This window comes from Vitis vinifera, chromosome 18 (assembly GCF_030704535.1).
Source record: "Vitis vinifera cultivar Pinot Noir 40024 chromosome 18, ASM3070453v1".
NCBI classification, from domain to species: domain Eukaryota; kingdom Viridiplantae; phylum Streptophyta; class Magnoliopsida; order Vitales; family Vitaceae; genus Vitis; species Vitis vinifera.
The window spans coordinates 23,592,774-23,612,125 of NC_081822.1; the positions used below are offsets into that span (position 1 = coordinate 23,592,774).

At 34.9% G+C, this 19,352-nt stretch overlaps 1 protein-coding gene across 4 annotated transcripts; it reads right to left on the minus strand.

Moving 5' to 3' along the window:
* Positions 1 to 119: 119 nt before the first annotated feature.
* LOC100853689 (histone-lysine N-methyltransferase ASHH1) lies at positions 120 to 19,158 on the minus strand. 4 transcript variants are annotated; one of them, XM_010666866.3, is made up of 12 exons: positions 19,047 to 19,158; positions 18,384 to 18,412; positions 18,135 to 18,284; positions 16,489 to 16,553; positions 14,545 to 14,701; positions 11,249 to 11,335; positions 6,167 to 6,251; positions 5,988 to 6,081; positions 5,657 to 5,855; positions 4,281 to 4,315; positions 2,345 to 2,852; positions 120 to 607 (listed from the first exon to the last, which is right to left on the minus strand). In XM_010666866.3, the coding sequence occupies exons 3-12, from the start codon at positions 18,135 to 18,137 to the stop codon at positions 335 to 337; spliced, it is 1,506 nt and encodes a 501-aa protein (XP_010665168.1). In that variant the 5' UTR covers positions 18,138 to 18,284; positions 18,384 to 18,412; positions 19,047 to 19,158; the 3' UTR covers positions 120 to 334. The 4 variants fall into 4 exon arrangements, with proteins under 4 accessions (XP_010665168.1, XP_059590711.1, XP_059590712.1 ...); XM_059734728.1 differs by having other exon boundaries at positions 120 to 958; XM_059734729.1 differs by lacking the exon at positions 18,384 to 18,412 and having other exon boundaries at positions 120 to 958; positions 18,981 to 19,084.
* Between the last annotated feature and the right edge of the window lie 194 nt (positions 19,159 to 19,352).

Sequence of the window (19,352 nt, forward strand, 5' to 3'; positions counted from 1 at the left end):
ACTTTCCACCAAGCTGGAATCATGCTGACTTCCCTTCTTTATATTATAGTAATTGTAAAACCATTTCCTGCTTACATGTATATGTATAAGCAAAATGTTCCACAAATAGTAGAAAAAGGTAAACAATTTCAGACCAAGACATTTGAATTATGAAAACCCCAAGTATCAATGGTTATACATGAGAGTTGGGCAAATAACCTAACCTACAAAAGTTAGATAGCTAAGAAAAATGGAATTTTGGATCAATGATCAGTTCACTTGTTTGGATAACATACTTTGGGATCCCTTCAAGCTATGAAAAATTCAAATCACCTATACAGCCCATACAGGCATGTTAGGTTATCAAATCCTTTGTTTCATTCTCATTGTCTCCTCCTTCAGAAGCTTTTGCTTCACCTTGTGGTTTTCGGGGATTACAGACAATGTTTCTGATGATAGAGGAGTAAAGATTAAAGTCTGCCTTCATTTTACTGCAGTTGGCCCCTATCCACTTCCTAGCTACCTCAGTTGGGACACTATCTTGACTATCTCTCTCATGTTCTTCAATTGCAGGTCGAATTTCATCATATATGGAGTCAAGACGTGAAGAGGCCTGATTCTTTTCTTCCTGCATGATGAACAAAAATTTTCAACTTGGGTAATGGGTTGCAAAAATTAAATTAGACGATTCTCAAGAAACTGACACAAAGAAACCTGACAAGTTTTGAAGACTAAAGTTATGCAGGAAACAAAGACAAGAAAGGAGCATTTTCCAGGAAGTAATGCATCAAAAGAGATAAAGCTTGCATAGCAAGATTATTTTCTGGAAATGACATCTCACAATAAACTATTTTTTTCATTTTGCACAACCATGGAATTTGCTTTTCAACCATGTATTCTCCCTCTTGTGCTTCAAACATGACATGCAGCAGTCCTGGAAAAACAGTTCCCACATTTCCTTTTCCATAGCACTAAACACCTAATACCATAGAAAGAGTCAAATGGAAAATTATACAGGACAGGTAACTGATCTAACAGATTAGAAATGGATGGAGGCATATTTCTTATGGATAAAAACTTTAACAAGAAAAAATATACATGGAAGCAGAAAAGAAAAAAAGATTGAAACAAAACAGTTGTTTGTTTAATGCCGCGTTCAGTTTTTACTTTGAATTTGTTTCTTCAATTGTTAGTTCAGACAACTGAGCATTAACACAGATAACTGTAAAGTTCAACCAGATGGTATATTTACCAAGACGTTCGAAAATATTTCAACAATAGATAATTGGGGAATTACTAACAGCGACAAAATAGTATAATTTTGTAGCATTTTATGCATTACGTGCAGGTTACAAAAATTGGGAACTATAATGAGAAATATAAGGTCCAAAATTTTAGGAAGCATTCTTTCAATTTGCATAGCCAAATTATACCAAGGCAGGCTATAGTACACCATAACAAACACAACTTTCCTAGTTGATAATTTTTTATTCAACTCAATCCAACAAAGCCTTGTATCTAACATTACAACTACTTGGGATCAGCTGTGACAAAAAATATGGTCCAGAACAAAAATTTCAAGAGAAGAAAATGATTAAGCAAACACTAAGTTATGTTTGGTTCCAGAAAATTTGAGAGAATATGTGATGGAAAGAAAATAGAGAGGAAAAGAAGAAAGAAAATAGAGAAGAAAAGAAGAAAGAAAAAATTAAGGAAAATAAAAAATATATTTCAAGTCAATAAATTATTTTTATATGTTACTTTAATCTCATTTCACTTATTTTTCTTCTTCTATGTAAGGATTAAATAGTTTTAAAATGCATAAATTTTAAACTTATTTAATTATATTTGACTTTCTTTCGTATTTTCCATAGTGAACCAAAAATGAGAAAATAATTTTTCTTAACATTTTTTTTCTTCCCTTGGTACTTTTCGAGAAACAAACATAGTATAAAAGAAAATTGAAAGGCCAAACAAGCACTTGGAGAATAATACAAGATAAGATTGCCCTTTCACTAGGAGGGATGTCCCCAGTATGAAAAATTGGGTGTATCCAAATTAAGCCCCAGAACATGACTCAATTCGTGAACCCAAGGGCACTCCTTGTCATAGTTAACTCACATGAACCTTAACAAGCCTATCCACGTCAAGACAAACAAACAAACACCCATGCCACAAGCCAACCGAACCAAACCCATCCCATCCAAGCTTAACACAGAAAAGAAATATAAAGAGGGAAAGAGGAAAAAACAAAAATTGAAAGCCTCAGAAGGAGCCTTCAAGAAAATCATGCTGATGGACACCCAAAATGATCTTATCTTAGTTTTCATGCACCACTGAAATTACAGAAAAATGCAGATCATACCTCATATTTGAAGACCTCCTCACGAGCCTCCTCTGATCCTAAGAATTGGGCAACAAATTTTGCATCAACTTGCTTTTGGGCCACAGGTTTTGACCTTCCATTAGGAAAATGTTTCGATCTCTTTTTTGCCACATGCCCTGGCCCAATGTGATTGTTCTGGCTTGCACTATTACTTTGGATGTGAGGTATCATTGCATTCTTTTGAGGAAAGGCCTGTTGAGTACCATCGGTAAACAATTTTGTCTCTTCACTTACTTCAGTTTTTATCTCATTTATGACCAAGTCTACTGGAACTGAATCAACTGCCTCAACAACAAGTTCAGTGGATTCCAATTGATGCTCGTATCGCACACTTGTATCATATTCCACACTAGCATCCACTGCTGTGGTGTATTCAACTTTCCCATGAGAAATAAATTCAGGTTTAGAGTAATCCATGACTCTGGGGAGCTTGGAGGAAGGCTCATCCTCTGCAGAATCATAGAGTGGGATTTTCTCAACTGAGTATCTGTAAAAAAAAAAAACAGCATACAGACAGGTTTGAATCCAAAAAACTAAATACAAAATTGTACGAAATATATGTAGTAACAAGAATCATCACATGGCTAACAAAAAGTCGCAATGCAACAAAAGCATAACCTGGATAGTAGACTCAAGGGTGTAGTCTACCCAAGTTGACCACACATCAAATTGACCTACACAAATGATGAAGTGCCATAATAGAGGAGAGTGAGGGATGGGGAGGGTGGGAGATGGGGCATGGGGAATGCAAGGAGCGTCCATGTTGTGGAGTAGATCAAGTGTATCTAGAGAAATAAAGTTCCTCAAAAAATAATTCAGAAATAAGCATAGTAAGAAACAAAGATAGAACTATAGTTATGATAGCCACAATGGGAATCCATTCAATCATCACAGCCACAAATACTAAGCATATTAATTTACACCATGTATATTCCAATGAACATTTAAGAAAAAAGTAATTAAAAATCATTTGAGGTGTTAAAACTATAAGATGCATTTGTTTCATGGGTGTCTTAATTTGAAAATGAGTACCCTATTTCCCAATATAAGATTACTATGTTTGGTGTCAACATGCCTTAGGACTGTTGATATAGATAATATCTCCTCAAAATTGAAAAGTTCTCTTACCAAAGTAGGACTATATTAATTCTTCTAATTCGTAGAAATGAAAATAAAGGAAAAGTCGACAGTTCTCAATCAAAAAATAATTTTTGAACACAGTTCTCAATTGTTTTCAAAAAATAAATAAATAAATTCTGTTTAGGAACTCAAATATAAAAAACAATTTTCTGGCTTATTCTTTGTGAAGATACTGTGCACTCACGTACACTGCAAAAGTTCTCAAAGCATTCTCCATATTTTTAATTGTTTCTATAATACTCTACCAAAATACTAGAATATACCTCTACGTTGTTTCACATAACAACCTCTTTCAACAAAAATTTATCAAATGTGTTTTACAAGTTACAAAACTGTTTTTTGTTCTAATGAACAGAAAATCATTTTCAAGAACAGTTTCCAAATAGATCAATAATTTCCATTTCGAAGTTTAAATATTGGTGAACCAAACACACTCATAGAGTGTATATGTCCAATAAAGAATTAGATGAAGGGTTGAATGATAGTGTTTGTAGATTTGTGATTAAGTTCGCAATCAAAATCACAGGAAATTTCATTAGTCTCTTGAAGGCTTAGGTTACACATCACTATGCAGCCAGGTAATGGATCATTATATAACTAACTATGCTGGACTAGATTTGATATCTATAAAATGAACCCCAGATAAAGATGGAGTTGCCCCTAATGTGTATTTCAATTGCCACCAACATCCGAAACGTCCTCCAATAAACCAATACTAATTAGGAAACGGCAAAACTTCAAGCTGCATATGAGAATAATGTATGCATAACATTACCTGTCATCGCCATCCTCCCAAAGATAAGTATCCTCCTGCCAAAACAAAGTTGCACAATATAAGCAAGAAGGAATATAAGAACTATATAATAGACGAGAATTACATCACAAATAAAACAAGAAACACAATCTCAACAAACAAGGAAGTCAACTAAAGTTGAAATTGCAGAAGTAATAGAGAAACAGGAAATTCCTGGAACATCAATTATGGTTAGACAAGAAAACTGCATTTGATCAGATTAAAGTTGAAAAAAGAAATCTGTCAACAACACAGAAATCAAAAATTGGAAGACAGTATCCAACTTCATTAGCAAAGACACCATTATAGTTAGTGTTTTATTCCACCTTATTAAATACAAGATTGGAGAAACTTTAGGGAATTCCTTAAGTGCACGTTAGATATCAAATAGCTCTTAGTAACTCAGAACCAGGAAGTCTAAGAAAACAATTGGTTAAAGTAAGTTGTTAAGGCTACCTCCATAGCAGCACTTTTTAATCCTACATAGGCACTGTTGATTCAGATTAAGAGACCCCTGGTTGGTATCAACTTAATTGGATAGCATACTAAATCCTACCTAACTTTTTGACCTTTATTATTTCTTCATTCTTTATATACTTTCTAGTCCTAAATCATTGGGTCATATAAGACAGTCACAGACAGCCTGTTCAGCCTGTGATGGGACAAACTTAACGTTCAAATTGAGACAAAGTTTTCTTATAAGGAATAAACATTTGGTGAGGACTTATATTAGGCAAGGCAGGGGAGCTTGTTTATGCATGAAGGCCCCTGGACAAGCAGGGAGCAAAACTTGTCATTTAGTAAGTCTCATGGCTAAGTAAAAAGGCCAGTTGGAAACTATAACTTAAGAGGTTCCAGCAATATTATCAAGTATTCTGGATATGACAGGTTTTTATCTCTCTCAGTGCATGATCTGCCACAAACTTTAGAGACCTATCACAAATGTGCTCATGATCCCATCATGGGAAAAATATAAGATACAGCAAGCAAAAGGCCGACCTCTGGATAAACCAATATGCCATCTATTGCCATACAAAGACAGTTCCAACATCCAAAGGAAGATTCTTTTTTTTTTTTTCTTTTTTTTTTTATGTGAAGTACCAAAGGAAGATTCTTTAAACAGCAAGGAGAGTGAGAATCATGGGAGAGAGGAGAGGAGTTGGTTCAACAAAAAGGTTAAAAGGTGGGGGGGGAATCAAACTACCAAGAGCTATGCTGCATGTCAAAAACGATAAAAACCGTGCCGAAAGATCTAAAAAGCACAAACTCTTAGCAGTATTGAGGATATTCAATACATCCTTAAGCATGAATATATATGATATGTTTGATTGAAAATGGTGTAAGCATATGCTAATCACCTGGAATCCACGAGACTTTGCCCCAAGAAAACCAGAGCAGCTGATTGCCCCACAAAGGCAGCGAACCTTAGCCCCACCATACCATTCAAAATTATAATTATATGCAAGTTCTGTTCCAATAGATATGTCTTGCTTTGCAAATATGCCAACTCTAACTTCCCCCAAAACTGTCCACTTCCTTGTTTCACAATTAGGTTGGCTGAAAAGTTAAACAAAAGGAACTTAGTGGATGCCAATTAAGAGCAATTAAAATTGCATAATGAGCAACGGTAATAGAATTCCTAAATATCTCATTTTACATCAATTGCATTTGCCATCTGAAGTGGCCTACCATGAATGATTTATAAATCTGCCAAGGCTACCCTTTTTAGTGGCATCAATACATTCACTACCATTAAGAGAAATTATAAATGCATCCTTGAGACCTGCATCAAGCCAAACAAGAAGATAGTATGATTTCAGGAAAGTGGACTAGAGATTTATGATTTATCTAATAAGCATATACTTTACCTAGAGATGCATAAACTTGGGACCTTCCCCTTGCTTCTTTCCATGATATTACTTCTCCACAGTATTCAATAACAAATCGTCCAGCCTGTATCAGATAAAAATGAAAGAAAGTGCTTCCAGATAAGTGAGGACCAACAAATCATTACCTCTGATGCTGTGATGCATAAAATTAGGTAAAGAATGACCTTAAGGTCTAAGTTTTATACTTCATTCACAAATTCATCAACATTCAAGACTCTTAATAAAGTGGCTAATAAATTGGGCTTATACATGGGCTTAATAAATTGGACCCATAATACATATCATACACTCTAACACCCTCCCACACATGTAGCTGTTGTCTTCGGGCTTACATGTGGGCATAATAAATTGGGGAAATAAACATATAGTGAGGTCCAAACACATGACCTCCTGCCAAACAAGACTCTAATATCATGTGAGACAATCAATTTTTCTAAAATCTTAAGCTTGTAGGATTTAGGCCCAAAATGTATATCATGAATTCTAACCTCTTCCCTCACATGTAGTTACTTTGAGCTTACATGTGGACTTAATAAATTGGAGAAATAACCATGTGGTGAGATTTAAATACATGACCTCCTGCTAAATGAAGCTCCAATACTACATTGGACAAACAATTTTCTTAAAAGCTTAAGCTTGTAGGATTTGGAACCACAAGGTATATATCATGCCCTCTAACACCCTCCCTCATGTGTACTCTTAACACTAGTGTATAGGGACAAGAAAGGATTGTTAGAATTGTAGGGATTTTAGGAGAAACTGTAGAATTGTTGCTTGTGCTTCGAGGAGAAATGGCAAGAATTAGAGCCTGAGTTCGTTTCTTTCTCACAGCCAAACTTCCACTTTTTTGAAGGAAAAACTGGAGGTTACTGCAAAATCTGAGGATTACAGAGAAGCTGCTAGAATACACGATTCATTGAAATTCTTTGAGGAAGAGGAGACAGTTTTGCGTCTTCATGGATTGATTAAAGAGCCTTCAGTGATCAGAGGTTTGAGGATGCAGCTAGATACCATGATGAGCTAGAGGAAATTGCACCACATTCTCTCCTAAAATGTTCAAGTAACTCAACCATGGGGATCAGGGGTCAAGTTAGAAGTGTGCATTGACGGTCAAAGTCAGCCTTCAAAATGGTAGTTCATTTTTGCATATAGAATAAGAATTACCAACAACTCAGTCCATCCCATTCAACTTCTCAGAAGGCATTGGATTTTTATTTATTTTTTTCTCTTTCTCAGAAGGCATTGGATTATAACTGATGCAAATGGAAGAATCAAGAATGTCTAGAAGGTTGGAATCATAGGTGAAGAGCCAGTTATACTTCCTAGAACTGGTTTTGAATACTCATCTGCATGCCCATTAAGCACTCCAAATGGAAGAGTGGAGGCTGACTTTGAAATGAAACAATTGGCAAAGCGGGTTCTCAGACTTTCAATGTGGCAATTGCCTCATTTTCTCTGCCCACACTCAGAGATGAGTTTGATACATTTGAGATGTGAATCATGATAGAACAATGGAGAAGCAGAGGAGTTTCATCCTAAAGATACAGTAGAGTTTAGCCCAATATGGGCCCAAATCCTACAAGATTAAGCTTTTAAGAAAATTGGTTGTCCAACATGGTATCAGAGCTTCGTTTAGCAGGAGATCATGTGTAATCTCACTACATGTTTATTTCCCTACTTTATTAGGTCCATTGTGTAAAGCCCAAAGGAAGCTACACGTGAGGGTGTTAGAGTGTATGATATAGTCCAAATCATACAAATTTAAGATTTTAGGAAAATCAATTAGTCTAACAGAGTGGTTATGTTATGAAACTAATTTTTTTTTTGTTTGAACATAAAATATGTATTAAAAGTAACAGAAGGTACATTAGAAGGATGAAGGATCCTCCCCAAAAATACAAAAACTAATCAAAAAGCATATGATTGAACTCCACTATACTAAGTAGACCTCTATATCGGAATAGGAATATACAAATAAAGAATCTCATCACTCCATAAGCTTCATTGCATCTCTTTCCAATAGAGACATAATCAATGCTCCTCTCCTTGCTATCCATACAATTTTGTTCTGCACCAAGTTCCAATCAAGCTAAACAAATTTTAGAGGAATGCCTTTAAAAGCAGTGGTATAGGATGCCCAAAAAGAGGAATAGAAATTAATTAGGTTTCAGAGAGTTTCTAAAGTCCTCCACTTGTCCTCAAAAATGCTACTATTTCTTTTGCACCATACAATCCAAATCAAGATGCGGCAAGCTATTTTCCAAAGGACCTTGCCTCTCTTGGTACTCCCTAACCCCTATAAGAGATGGTTAATATGTTGCATATTACCCTTTAAGTCCCAATCCAAACTAGCAAGATTGAATAATCTGTGCCATATCCCCAAAGTCAACAAACAATATAGATCAATCGTCTCTACATTCTCTATTAATAAAATGCAACAATTAGAACTAAGGATTTGTAAGGTCTTCTTAACTGTAGCATGCATTGGTGTTTACCTTCTCATGTGCTACTAGCTAAGCAAAGGCCTTCACCTTAAATGAAGCTTTAGATTTCCAAAGAAATTTAGCAGGAAAGAAAGATACTATATTTAGTAGATCGGACAAGGCTCAAAGGAAAAACTTTAAAGTAAATAAGCATGACGAGAATAATGACCAAACTCTTGTATCTAGGTTAGATGGAGAAAGTATGCATGAAAGAAAGAGGACATGAGTCTTTTAAGGTCATCAATCTCCAAATAAATGACATTATGATGGAAATTAAGGCTTCAAGGAAAAAAGAAAAAAGAAAAAAAGAAAGAGAGGTGCCAAGGCTAAATGAATAGGGAGATTTTTAGTTGTGACAACTCTAAAAAAAATTGGGATATTGTGAACACAAAGGTTAGCCCCCCAACCACAAATATTCTCAAAAATGAATTCTTACCTTATCACCCATCACAAAGTGGGTGTGCCTAGAAAAATCTTTAAAAACCTGTGCAATGGATTTCCGGAGACTCAGATATGACCATCTAATTGTAATGTTTGCATCGTGCCTAGAAAAATCTTAAAAAACCTGTGCAATGGATTTCCAGAGACTCAGATATGACCATCTAATTGTAATGTTTGCATCCCAACCATTAGAATGTGTCTCATAAATACTCAAAATGACCTAATGCCAAAGAGCCGAAACTTTCCTAGGATACCTCCAAAGTCACTTCCCTAAGAGGGCTCGATTCATCAGAGAAATCTTCCCAAACCACAATCTCCCAACCTCCTTAAGCTTGCAAACTAGGTCCCAACTAATGAGGTGATCTCTCTTACCCTCACTAACCCTTGACCAAAGAACCCCTTGGCAATGTCTTAATCTTAGACACCATCACACCAGGAATCTTGAAAAGAGAGAGGAAATAGCTAAGAATGTGAGACAAACATGAATGAATTATAATTATTCTTCTAACCCCTAATGACAAAATGCTTTTTCCATCTATCCAATATTCGTGAGATTTTGTCAATCATTGGGTCCTAAAACACATTTGCCTTTGGGTTCTCCCCCAAAGAAAGACCCCGGTAGGTTAAACGACCAACCTAGTGAACTAACTCTAACTCATGTTGATACCTAAGACATCAACTGCAATGATGAAAAGAAACGAAGAGAGAGGATCTCCTTGTCTAAAACCTCTAGTTGCTTTAATCCATTCTTTCAGGATTCCATTCACTAATACCGCAAAACATATTGAGGACAAGCAACCCCTCATCCAAGACCTCCATCTTCCACTAAACCCCTTCATTCCGAGTGCATGGTCCAAAAAATCCTGATCCATATGAGCATTGGCCTTTTCAAAATCAATTTTGAAGAAAATCTTTCCTCTTTTGAACGTCTTTTCTCATCTACCACTTCATTGGCTATCAGAACTGCATCCAAAATTTGTCTTCCCTCAACAAAAGCTCCTTCGAAAGTATGAATGATTTCAGGAAGAACTCCTCTTATACACCTTGATAAAACTTTAGCAATGATCTTATATAGGCTAGCAATCAGAATTATAGGTCTGAAATCTGAGATCTTATTGGTCTGACTCTTTTTCAACACAAGAGCAATGAAGGTCGGATTTGTACTTTGATTTATTACTCCATGATTGTGAAACTCTAAGAAGACCCTTAGTAGATCCTCCCCAATCACATCCCAATACTCCTGAAATATTGCTATGGTGATGAATCCATTAGGTTTAAGAGTCTTTCCTTATCTAACTAAAAGACAACTTTGTGAATCTCCTATTCAAAAAAGGGGGTGGTCCAACTGTGTAGCACTCTATGTCAAGATAGCAGACAAATCCAATCCTTCTAACCTCCAAGAATCTCCAGGGCGGGGGAGCACAACTTTTCAAAAAGTGCATAATCTCCCCTAAAATGCTTTAAGAATTGCCCAAAATGGTCCCTTCTTCATTCACCAAGATTTGATGGGCTTCTTATTTCCCCTACCATTAGCACCCTATGGAAAAACTTACTGTAATCCCCTTCAATTGCCCTTTTCACCCTTGTTTTTTTTGCCTCCAATGCACCTCTTCCCTTAATAATAAATGCACCAGCTCCCCTTTCCTAAAGGCCTTCAACATTGAAAGCTCAAAAGACAATTCCCTTTTTTCTCACTTGCATCAATGCCAGCAATATCTGTAAGAATGTGTTTATTCTTCAGTTTTAAATCTTCAAAAGACACCCTTGTTTAACTCTTTCATTTTTTGTTTAACAAATTGTAACTTCTTCATAAATTTATGACCTTCCCACCCTTCAATCCGAAACTCTCCCTACCAAAAGCTAAATCTTTCCTTCAGATTTGGGTGGAGTAACCATATGTTCTCAAACATAAAAGGGGCTGCTCCCCATTTAAAGATCTGGTCATGATACTGATATTTTTCTCCTATAAATAAATATGAAGTGCAAAAAAGAAAAAAAAAAAACTAAACATCAAAATGCACACCACAGTCAATTTTAGTAGGAGTAAAGCACAATGAATATTAGGATAGTGCAGAAAGTAGGAAAGAAGTAACTCATGAAAGCTGGTTTTACAATTGAAAAGTTTCATAACCATTACCTTAATGTTTTCATCAGCTAGAAGACCCCATCCACGACCTTCCGTTCTGAACAACTTTGTTTTAGCATATTCACATTTCTGAAATCTCTTTAAATAGAAAAAACATGAAAAACCAAAATCAAAATATTAATATTAATACAAGGAATTTAAAGGTTAAAGATTCAATTAACATCATTAAGAGTCAATGTAGGCATTTAATTATCTCAATGACAAGGAAAAAAATAGTATAACTATTTTTTTTTTAAAATAAAACATCAAAACACAAAGGAGGAGAGAGAGTCCCTTAAATATAACAAGAGAGTCAAGGTAGAGAGTCCCAACTTCTTAACACAAAATTATGTTGTAATTGATTGAGCCACACACAGCTATCGACTTCTTGATCAATGGGTTGCCAAGCAAGACACACACACAGAGTCAAGGTCAAGAGAATCCAACTGCTCAACACAATATTATGTTCTACAACCATCAACTTCCTAATCAATGGATTAGAAAGTGACGAGGAACTGGAAATCATATCCAACTCACAACCATAGGAGAGAAAGGGAGCAAGTGAAGGAAACATAAGGGCCTGTTCGGTTGCAATTTTTGAAAACAGTTTCTAATGCTTTTAGAAACAAAATTGTGTTTGGGAACTAAATTCTAAAAAACAGTTTTTGTTCTCAAAAAAAAAAATCTCTATATATATATATATATTTAGTTAAGCTAATAAAAAAGGTTTTTTAGAACAAGTAAAACAAAAAAACATGTTTGGACTTTTTTTTTAAAATTTAGTGTTTTCTCCATAACTCCTCCCAATTTGTGGAAAAAGATATAAATAAAGAAAAGAACTTCAACAAAAGATAATAATAAGAGGGTGATGGATTTGAATGGGAAATCAAATTACATATTTTATTTTTTATTTTTTATTTTATTTTAAAATTTGATTTTGGTTTTTATTTTATTTTAATTATAATAAATAAGAAGATGGAATATTTTAATAATAAATAGTTAAACATCATACTAAATGGGGATTAACAATAAGATAATCCTTTTTAATAAATGGTTAGATTTTTTAATAAAAAAACAAATAAAAGGTTATAATTCAAATTTAAAACTTTTGTTAACACTCTAAATTGATTGTAAAAACATTGCATGAAAATATTTAAAGAAAATATTGACAATTATGTAAAATCAGGCATATTTTATTATTTTAAAAACTGGTGAGAAATATTATTTATTTAAGGATTTATGATTTATAAGGATATATTTATTTGAAATTTTCTTAACTATTTCTCCTCTTTTTCTCCTATTTTTTACCAAACCTTATCCTCCAACATCCTTTCTAATTATTCTAATTTTTAAAATAAAAATAATAAACATGTTTTAAACATAAAAATAATTTAACAATTATATTAATCTCAAAGTGTAAAGCCTTTTCAACATGTTTATTTTTTTATAAAATAATTTTTTTTAAATATATTTTTCTATCAACTTAATATTTTAAATATAAATAATTTTAGATAAATAATTTATATCCATTTTTCAATTAATTTTCATAATTTTAAAATTTTAAAAAAATATCCATTTTTTAATATAAAAATTGTTTTCTTTAAAATAACTTTTTTCTTTTCTATTTTTTTTAAACCTTTTGCATACCCACCCCTCACCCTGAAATTATTTTTTCATCTTGACCTAATTCTCCTTCCTCTAAGATCTCTCTCACGATCTCTCCCTCTCTTCTCATGGCTATTGCTGCTTCCACACTCCTCTCTCCCACTCTCCTCTCATCACCTCCATTTTCCCACTTTGTCTCTTCTCTCTCTCTCTCACACACACACACAAATTTACCCACCTTCGTTGCCCCATGTGAAGTTCGGATTGCAGTGTTGCCACCCCCACCATCCTCCACAACCAACACTGTCGCCAATCAATGTTCTCATTTAGAAAAGGAAATTGAAAAAAAATAAAAAATTTGAGGGTTTGTGAGTTTGTTCTCTGTGTTTGAATTTGAGATTTGGTTCAATTTTTTGTATGATGCATTTCTTGAGGGTTTGACAGTTTGTGATTTGTTCTCTGCGTGTGTTTTTCTGTGTTCTACATGTTTGTTTTTTTTAGTTCACAATGTAGAAAACAGGGAAACAACTTCATATTGTTCTCCAAAAAACATCAAATTGAGAACACGGAGAACAAATTTGAAAACAAAGGGAACAATTTCCAAACATGTTTTTGAGTGTTTTTTGTTCTCAAGAATAGAAAACGGTTTTCAAAAACAGCAATTAAACAAGCCCTAAGAGAGAGAAAAAGAGAAAGGGCAATATTATGCTCTAATTGGTGGGACTATATTCTACTGACATCAATTTCCTGTACCATGTGTTAGAAAGTGATAAGGAACTGGAACTTATATCCCACTGACAACTAGGGGAGAAAGTGAGAGAGGGAGAGAAGGAAGGAAAGATAAGGAGAGAATGCAAGAGAGAGGAAGAGAGTGAGAGAGGGAGGGGGGTTGAGAGAGAGAGAGATCCGCCTTAAGATAAGGGGAAAGTTGATGTTGAGAGGCCAATACAGATTTAAGGACATTGATCTTTTCTATTTGTATAGTTACAATTATGCCATAAAAACCTGAATAGCGTGACAATTGTATAGCGGTATCACACCGTATATGTATAGATATGACTTGACAGACACAAGGAGTAGAGGAGACCATCTTTTCTATTTCCATAGTATCTACAAGATATTAATAGCCTGAAGAGTATATGTGGGCACAATGCAGGTTGTGGCAACTTCCTAGTGCTTCATTGAGGTTGGCAATCCCTCTCTTTTAATTGCAGAAATACTGTGTTTCTTAAGCTCTTTTACAATGAAAGGAATAATAAACTTTTAATTTTAAAACAACCCTCTTTATTCCAGAAACTCTCTCTCACTCTTTCTCTCAGGTATTTTAATCATATAACTAGGTTCTGCCTTAAGATCCACTTCTAATAAAATTCAAAAGGGTAAGCTTGTAAATCACAAATTATGTTTCTTTCTCCCTCTTCCCTTCATTACTACCTTTTTCAACCCCAACATCTCCTGTCTGTCAATCTCTCTCTGTAAATAACCAGCTCCTCTGACATGCCCAAAATAAATATCTCCTTTGTCCGCAAATGAAAAACCTTTAATTTTATACTCTATATAAGCTAGGCTCCACCCTGAATAGGAGGAAAAAACTAGGTGCTTCTCTACAATGCACTTCTACTATGCACCAACATTAAATTTCAGTAGAAAATGTAAGTGTAACATAAACATATATGAATATATGAAAATGATCTTAGCTTTACCTGATTTTTGCAAAATAAACCGCAACGGCAATAACCAGGTGTGCACTCTGTGCTGGTTAGTACGTTCAAGCATGCTTCTCCACATGCACTATCAGGATCATTAGCATCATACTTGCATTCACATATTGCAATATCCTCCTCCTGCTGCTTTATATGTCTAAAAACACAATCGAAGGATTCCAACATGCATAAAATTTGCAAAAAGATAAGTCCATAAGCTATCATTGTTAATATAGTAATTAATATAAGAAATATTGGCACTGATTTAGCTGCCCACTATGGTTCCCTTCCCACCCTTCCAACATGCCAATTATAAGAAACCTCCAGTTATGAGTAGCAACTAATAATTATCAAACACATATAGCATTGGTTGAAAGTCCAGTGAAATTCTATACACACGTCAAGAAAAATCACAATACTGGCAGTGCAATAAATTATATTCACAAATTAATTTCCTTCAGTTTTAGCATGTAACTATGGTTGTTTCCAAAGAACTGCAGAACTTAACGTCTAAATTTCTAACATCAATTTTACTAAAACCTGATTGTTATCCAAACGGTACACATTCTTAATGAAGAAGCAAACAACAACTGAATCACTTGGAATGGAACCTTGAATTTACCAGGATAACCATCACTATTTTTAAACAACTAAAAACTTCAAAATGGAGTTCTGTTTCAAATTGAAGAAATCCTCAAAATTTTAAATTCTATGGATGCTCTTCATACACCAAGCTGATCCAGCATAAAAACCTGTCAACTATCAAGAAGGCAAATTTTTATTTATTCATCCATTTATTTTTTGATAGGTAAATTTCTGTCCCCATTGGGACTTGAACCTGGAACCTCCCACAAACCCTCCCCATCCCTTTACCACTTGAGCCAAATCTCAAGGGCAAAGATTGGCTTGAGTCTATCATACAACCGTGCAACCATCTCAGTCAAGCTAGCTCGCTGAGAATGATCCTCTACAGCTCAGACTGACCAAGGGCAGTCAAGCCATTAATCACACTGACTCCAAGCCTTCTGCTTGGGAGTTGAGCAAGGAGCCTAGATAATAAAAGTTGGAGCTCCTTTAGTGGAATGAACTAGGCAAAAGAATATTGACCATTCCAAATCTAAAAGTACTTTAACAGCATAACTGAAAAATCTAGGAAATTTCAATCTCTACCTTTGATAGATAGTCCATAACACAGACCAGATTAAAAGCAGCAAGGGCACTGAAGTGCATGAAAACAACCTGAAGGCACATTTTGAAGTATATGCAGCCAAGACTTGCAGCTCATGATCATATTTACTAAGAACTTATAATATTGTCATAGTTTCTTTTAAACCTATGGTTAATGACTAGTAGAGACTTAAAACCTTTGGCATAACATATTTATTAGGGGGATGATCAGAGCCTGGCACTTAAGTTTGTAGTTAAAAGTTTGATTGAAAAGCAATCTTATGATGAACAAATATATTGAAAACATCAGATTACATATCAGATTTCATTAGCACTCCACTGCTCAATGATCTCATACATGTGGCTAGATGAATGCCTATAGCTGCTTCTTTGAACCTTGCATTGAATTAAAATGATGAAACAAGGTCTTAAAACATCATATTTAATTATTTCACTAAAGCTCTAGTGTTCAATGATGAGCATCAAAATATCATATTTTATTTTTTATGCTTAAATTACCACTTTGGGATGCAGAGAGATAATTTTATTCTCTTTCTATACCTTATTAATTCTATTGGAGTGATAACAGTAAACTATTACAAGAAAATACAATGTATCCTCAAAAAACAATCACCCCTTTGAGAAAAAAGACTGCTTCATTCAATTTGTTGAAGATAGCATGGACATAAAGATCCAATATTATTTTGTAAATGTCACTGATCAAGATGTAATTTCAGCAAAGACAAACTCTGATATAAGAAGGGAAGAACCTCTTACTTTCTATAAGAGAAATCATTTCGATTAATATGTATGTACTCCGGTAATCCTTCAATTTGTTGATCCTTCAAACAGAATATTTTTCCTTGTTACTTGATTTGCACAAATAATGTATCACTATATGAATAAAATAACCACATAGGTCTTTATACCTGTCCTCCATGAAATGGAGCATGAAAATCAAAGATCAAAATCATTATGGAGTTTCCACTCACCGAAGCAAAAAAATATTTATACATTATCACTTAAAGGAACTATGTGGAAGAACATAAAGAAAATATGCTTCCAATCCTCACACAAACACAACACCAAGCCACACCGCCTGCCCACCCCCCACCAAAAAACAGGCATCTGAAAAGCCCCAAAAAAGAAAAAAAAAAAAAAAACCTATATTATAAAAATACTTGAAACAAAATATACATGTATAGCGAACATATGATCATAAGCAAATCATGAAACACCATTAGGAATGGCAATGTGGCAGTTTTGAAACAGGTCGCCCCTCTCCTGTCTCCACCCTTAGAAGACTAACCAAGGGAAAATGAGACATAGTAACGGCTAGTTTAAATTCATGGAATTTGATCAGCTTCCATTTTGTTCACTTGCTCCAATGAACAAATGTTTCTTATATCTCCAGGGAAAACAAGCGAAATGAAAATAATGAAGAGAGAACTGACAGTTGGGCCATGAGGGACAACATGATGACATGAGGCAACACGCTGGTGATTGGTGATATGCCAACAACTGGTGGTTTGTCATATTTATGGCGCTTGGAGGGACATTGGTGACAGATGACTGGTGGTACGCAGCATGCATCAAACAGCCAGTGCTTGGGAGAGGGACATTGGTGCCCTCTGACTTAGAGTTAGGGCTAGATTGTGAAGGACAACGGCTGAGCTTATGAAATGGACATATGACACTTGAAAAAGTTTTCCTTTTATTGGTGTATAATATGTATCTAGAGCAGGGAAGTATAAACCATGCCTAGTTCAAACCCAACTCAGGTGTTAAAATAATTCCCTGAGCCCGCCCCTACCATGCTCATGCCTTCCCTGAAATCACCTGCCCCTTTGTCATTCCTAAGGAACATTAGTATAAGTGAGGGAGGTGGAGTGGGCCACAAAAGTTCACATGAATCTCCTTTATTATTTTTGTATTTATGAGAAGTCCAAATGAAAAGAGCATGACAGCAAACCAACCACTCCACCCCCATCCCACACCCCATAAGACTATATAGATTGAATTATAGCCCAAAGGATAATTTAGTATGTGGACTGGGCTCCTTGAGGAAATTTCAGTGAATGATTCCAGATGCACTTAAGATGTATTGAACCACATATATATCCATTCAGTTATCCAATAATGTGTACAGGTCTTTTATACAGGTGTACATTTGAACATGTTCTATACATTTGTGATGTTCAAGAACAGCTAGATAAATTTAAAGGCCTGAATCCTTATGCTTCATTGTTACAGTTAGTGACTACTGAGTTCATGCTGTCAAACATGGTGTCATTAGAGTTATATGAAATGCAAATGAAACAAACTCTTCATATTTCCCTTCCATCATTCATTGGAAGCATGTCTAAAAAGCGCAACAACCTTACACTATATACCAACACTTACAGTGAAAACCCAGAGCTTACCATTTGAGATTATAATTATTTTCTCCAGATAAATGAACTGCAAGACTGGTCAAAAAAATGCAGAACAAATAGTTGTTCTCAGTATCGTGATTGTGCTGCTAAATGTCCGCAAAGCAGGAAAGCCCTTACAAGTTTTCTACTCCAATCAATCTGCCACATTGGAATATGGAACCAACAAACAGAGTTACCATCTACAATTACTGAAAACCAGCAGGTTGATTACCCTTCAAATGAAATTCAGGCACTAACCCAAGCATGTCCGTAACATGTCCATATACCTATAATAATCATGTTATTGTTAATCAAAGATGCAGTCTTGGATAAACCCATCCCAATTCCCCATCTCATATAACCCTCAATTCTTCTGCATATACATAAATGCATACATTATATACATGCAGATACATAACATGCATAAATTCATAAACAAAAAAAACACATACATTATACATGCACAACAGCATATTATAGGTATGTGTTGAGGAATGTATGTCCAGCACTGGATGAATGCAATCAATTAACATTCAGTATATACCTATGAACATGTGGGTCTGTATAAATGTGTCTATTGAATATACTACATCATAAACCCTAATGATGCAGCCCTAGGGATGCCGAACAATTCTAGAGTAATAATGGATAATTATATGGGCATTGGATAAGGCCCAAGCACTGATGAAAACGAGTAAGAATAATCTTACAAAGAAACACAATGAATCAAAGCACGTAATGAAGGCAAAGTTACAGTGATTACGTGCAGATGAAATGAAATGAATTCAAGAGAAAATCTTAAAATTCCCAAGTACACAAGATATATATGTGTATGAGAGAGAACCCAATTAAAACCTGAGATTGTTTAGGGTTTTAGCAGGTAAAGATTTATAATCGGGGGAGAGAGAATGGAGAGCATACTGTTCTTCGGTACACTGTTGCGGTTGATTGGAAAAGTGGGGCTTGGGAATGCCGGGGAGCTCGACGACATGGGAGAATAACTCCAAACGAAACGACGTCGTCTGATCTGCCCACGATGGGGTTCCAGTCGGTCTAATCGGAACCGTAGTTTCAGAGACAACAAAATTAAAAGGTATTTTTACGGAAATGAGGAAAAAAATAATAAGGGGTTAAATTTCTAAAATTAGATTTTTAATGTCCTTTTTAATCAAATAAATCTTAATTGTGGATAAAAAAAAATAGTAATTTTGAAAAATATTTTTGTAA

Excerpts from the sequence above, each read along its gene's own strand:
- LOC100853689 (XM_010666866.3), bottom strand. Across the intron at positions 11,336-14,544 it reads GTTTATTTTGCAAAAATCAG|AGATTTCAGAAATGTGAATA; the intron begins GTAAAGCTAAGA and ends TTCTATTTAAAG. Across the intron at positions 5,856-5,987 it reads AGATTTATAAATCATTCATG|CCAACCTAATTGTGAAACAA; the intron begins GTAGGCCACTTC and ends TTAACTTTTCAG.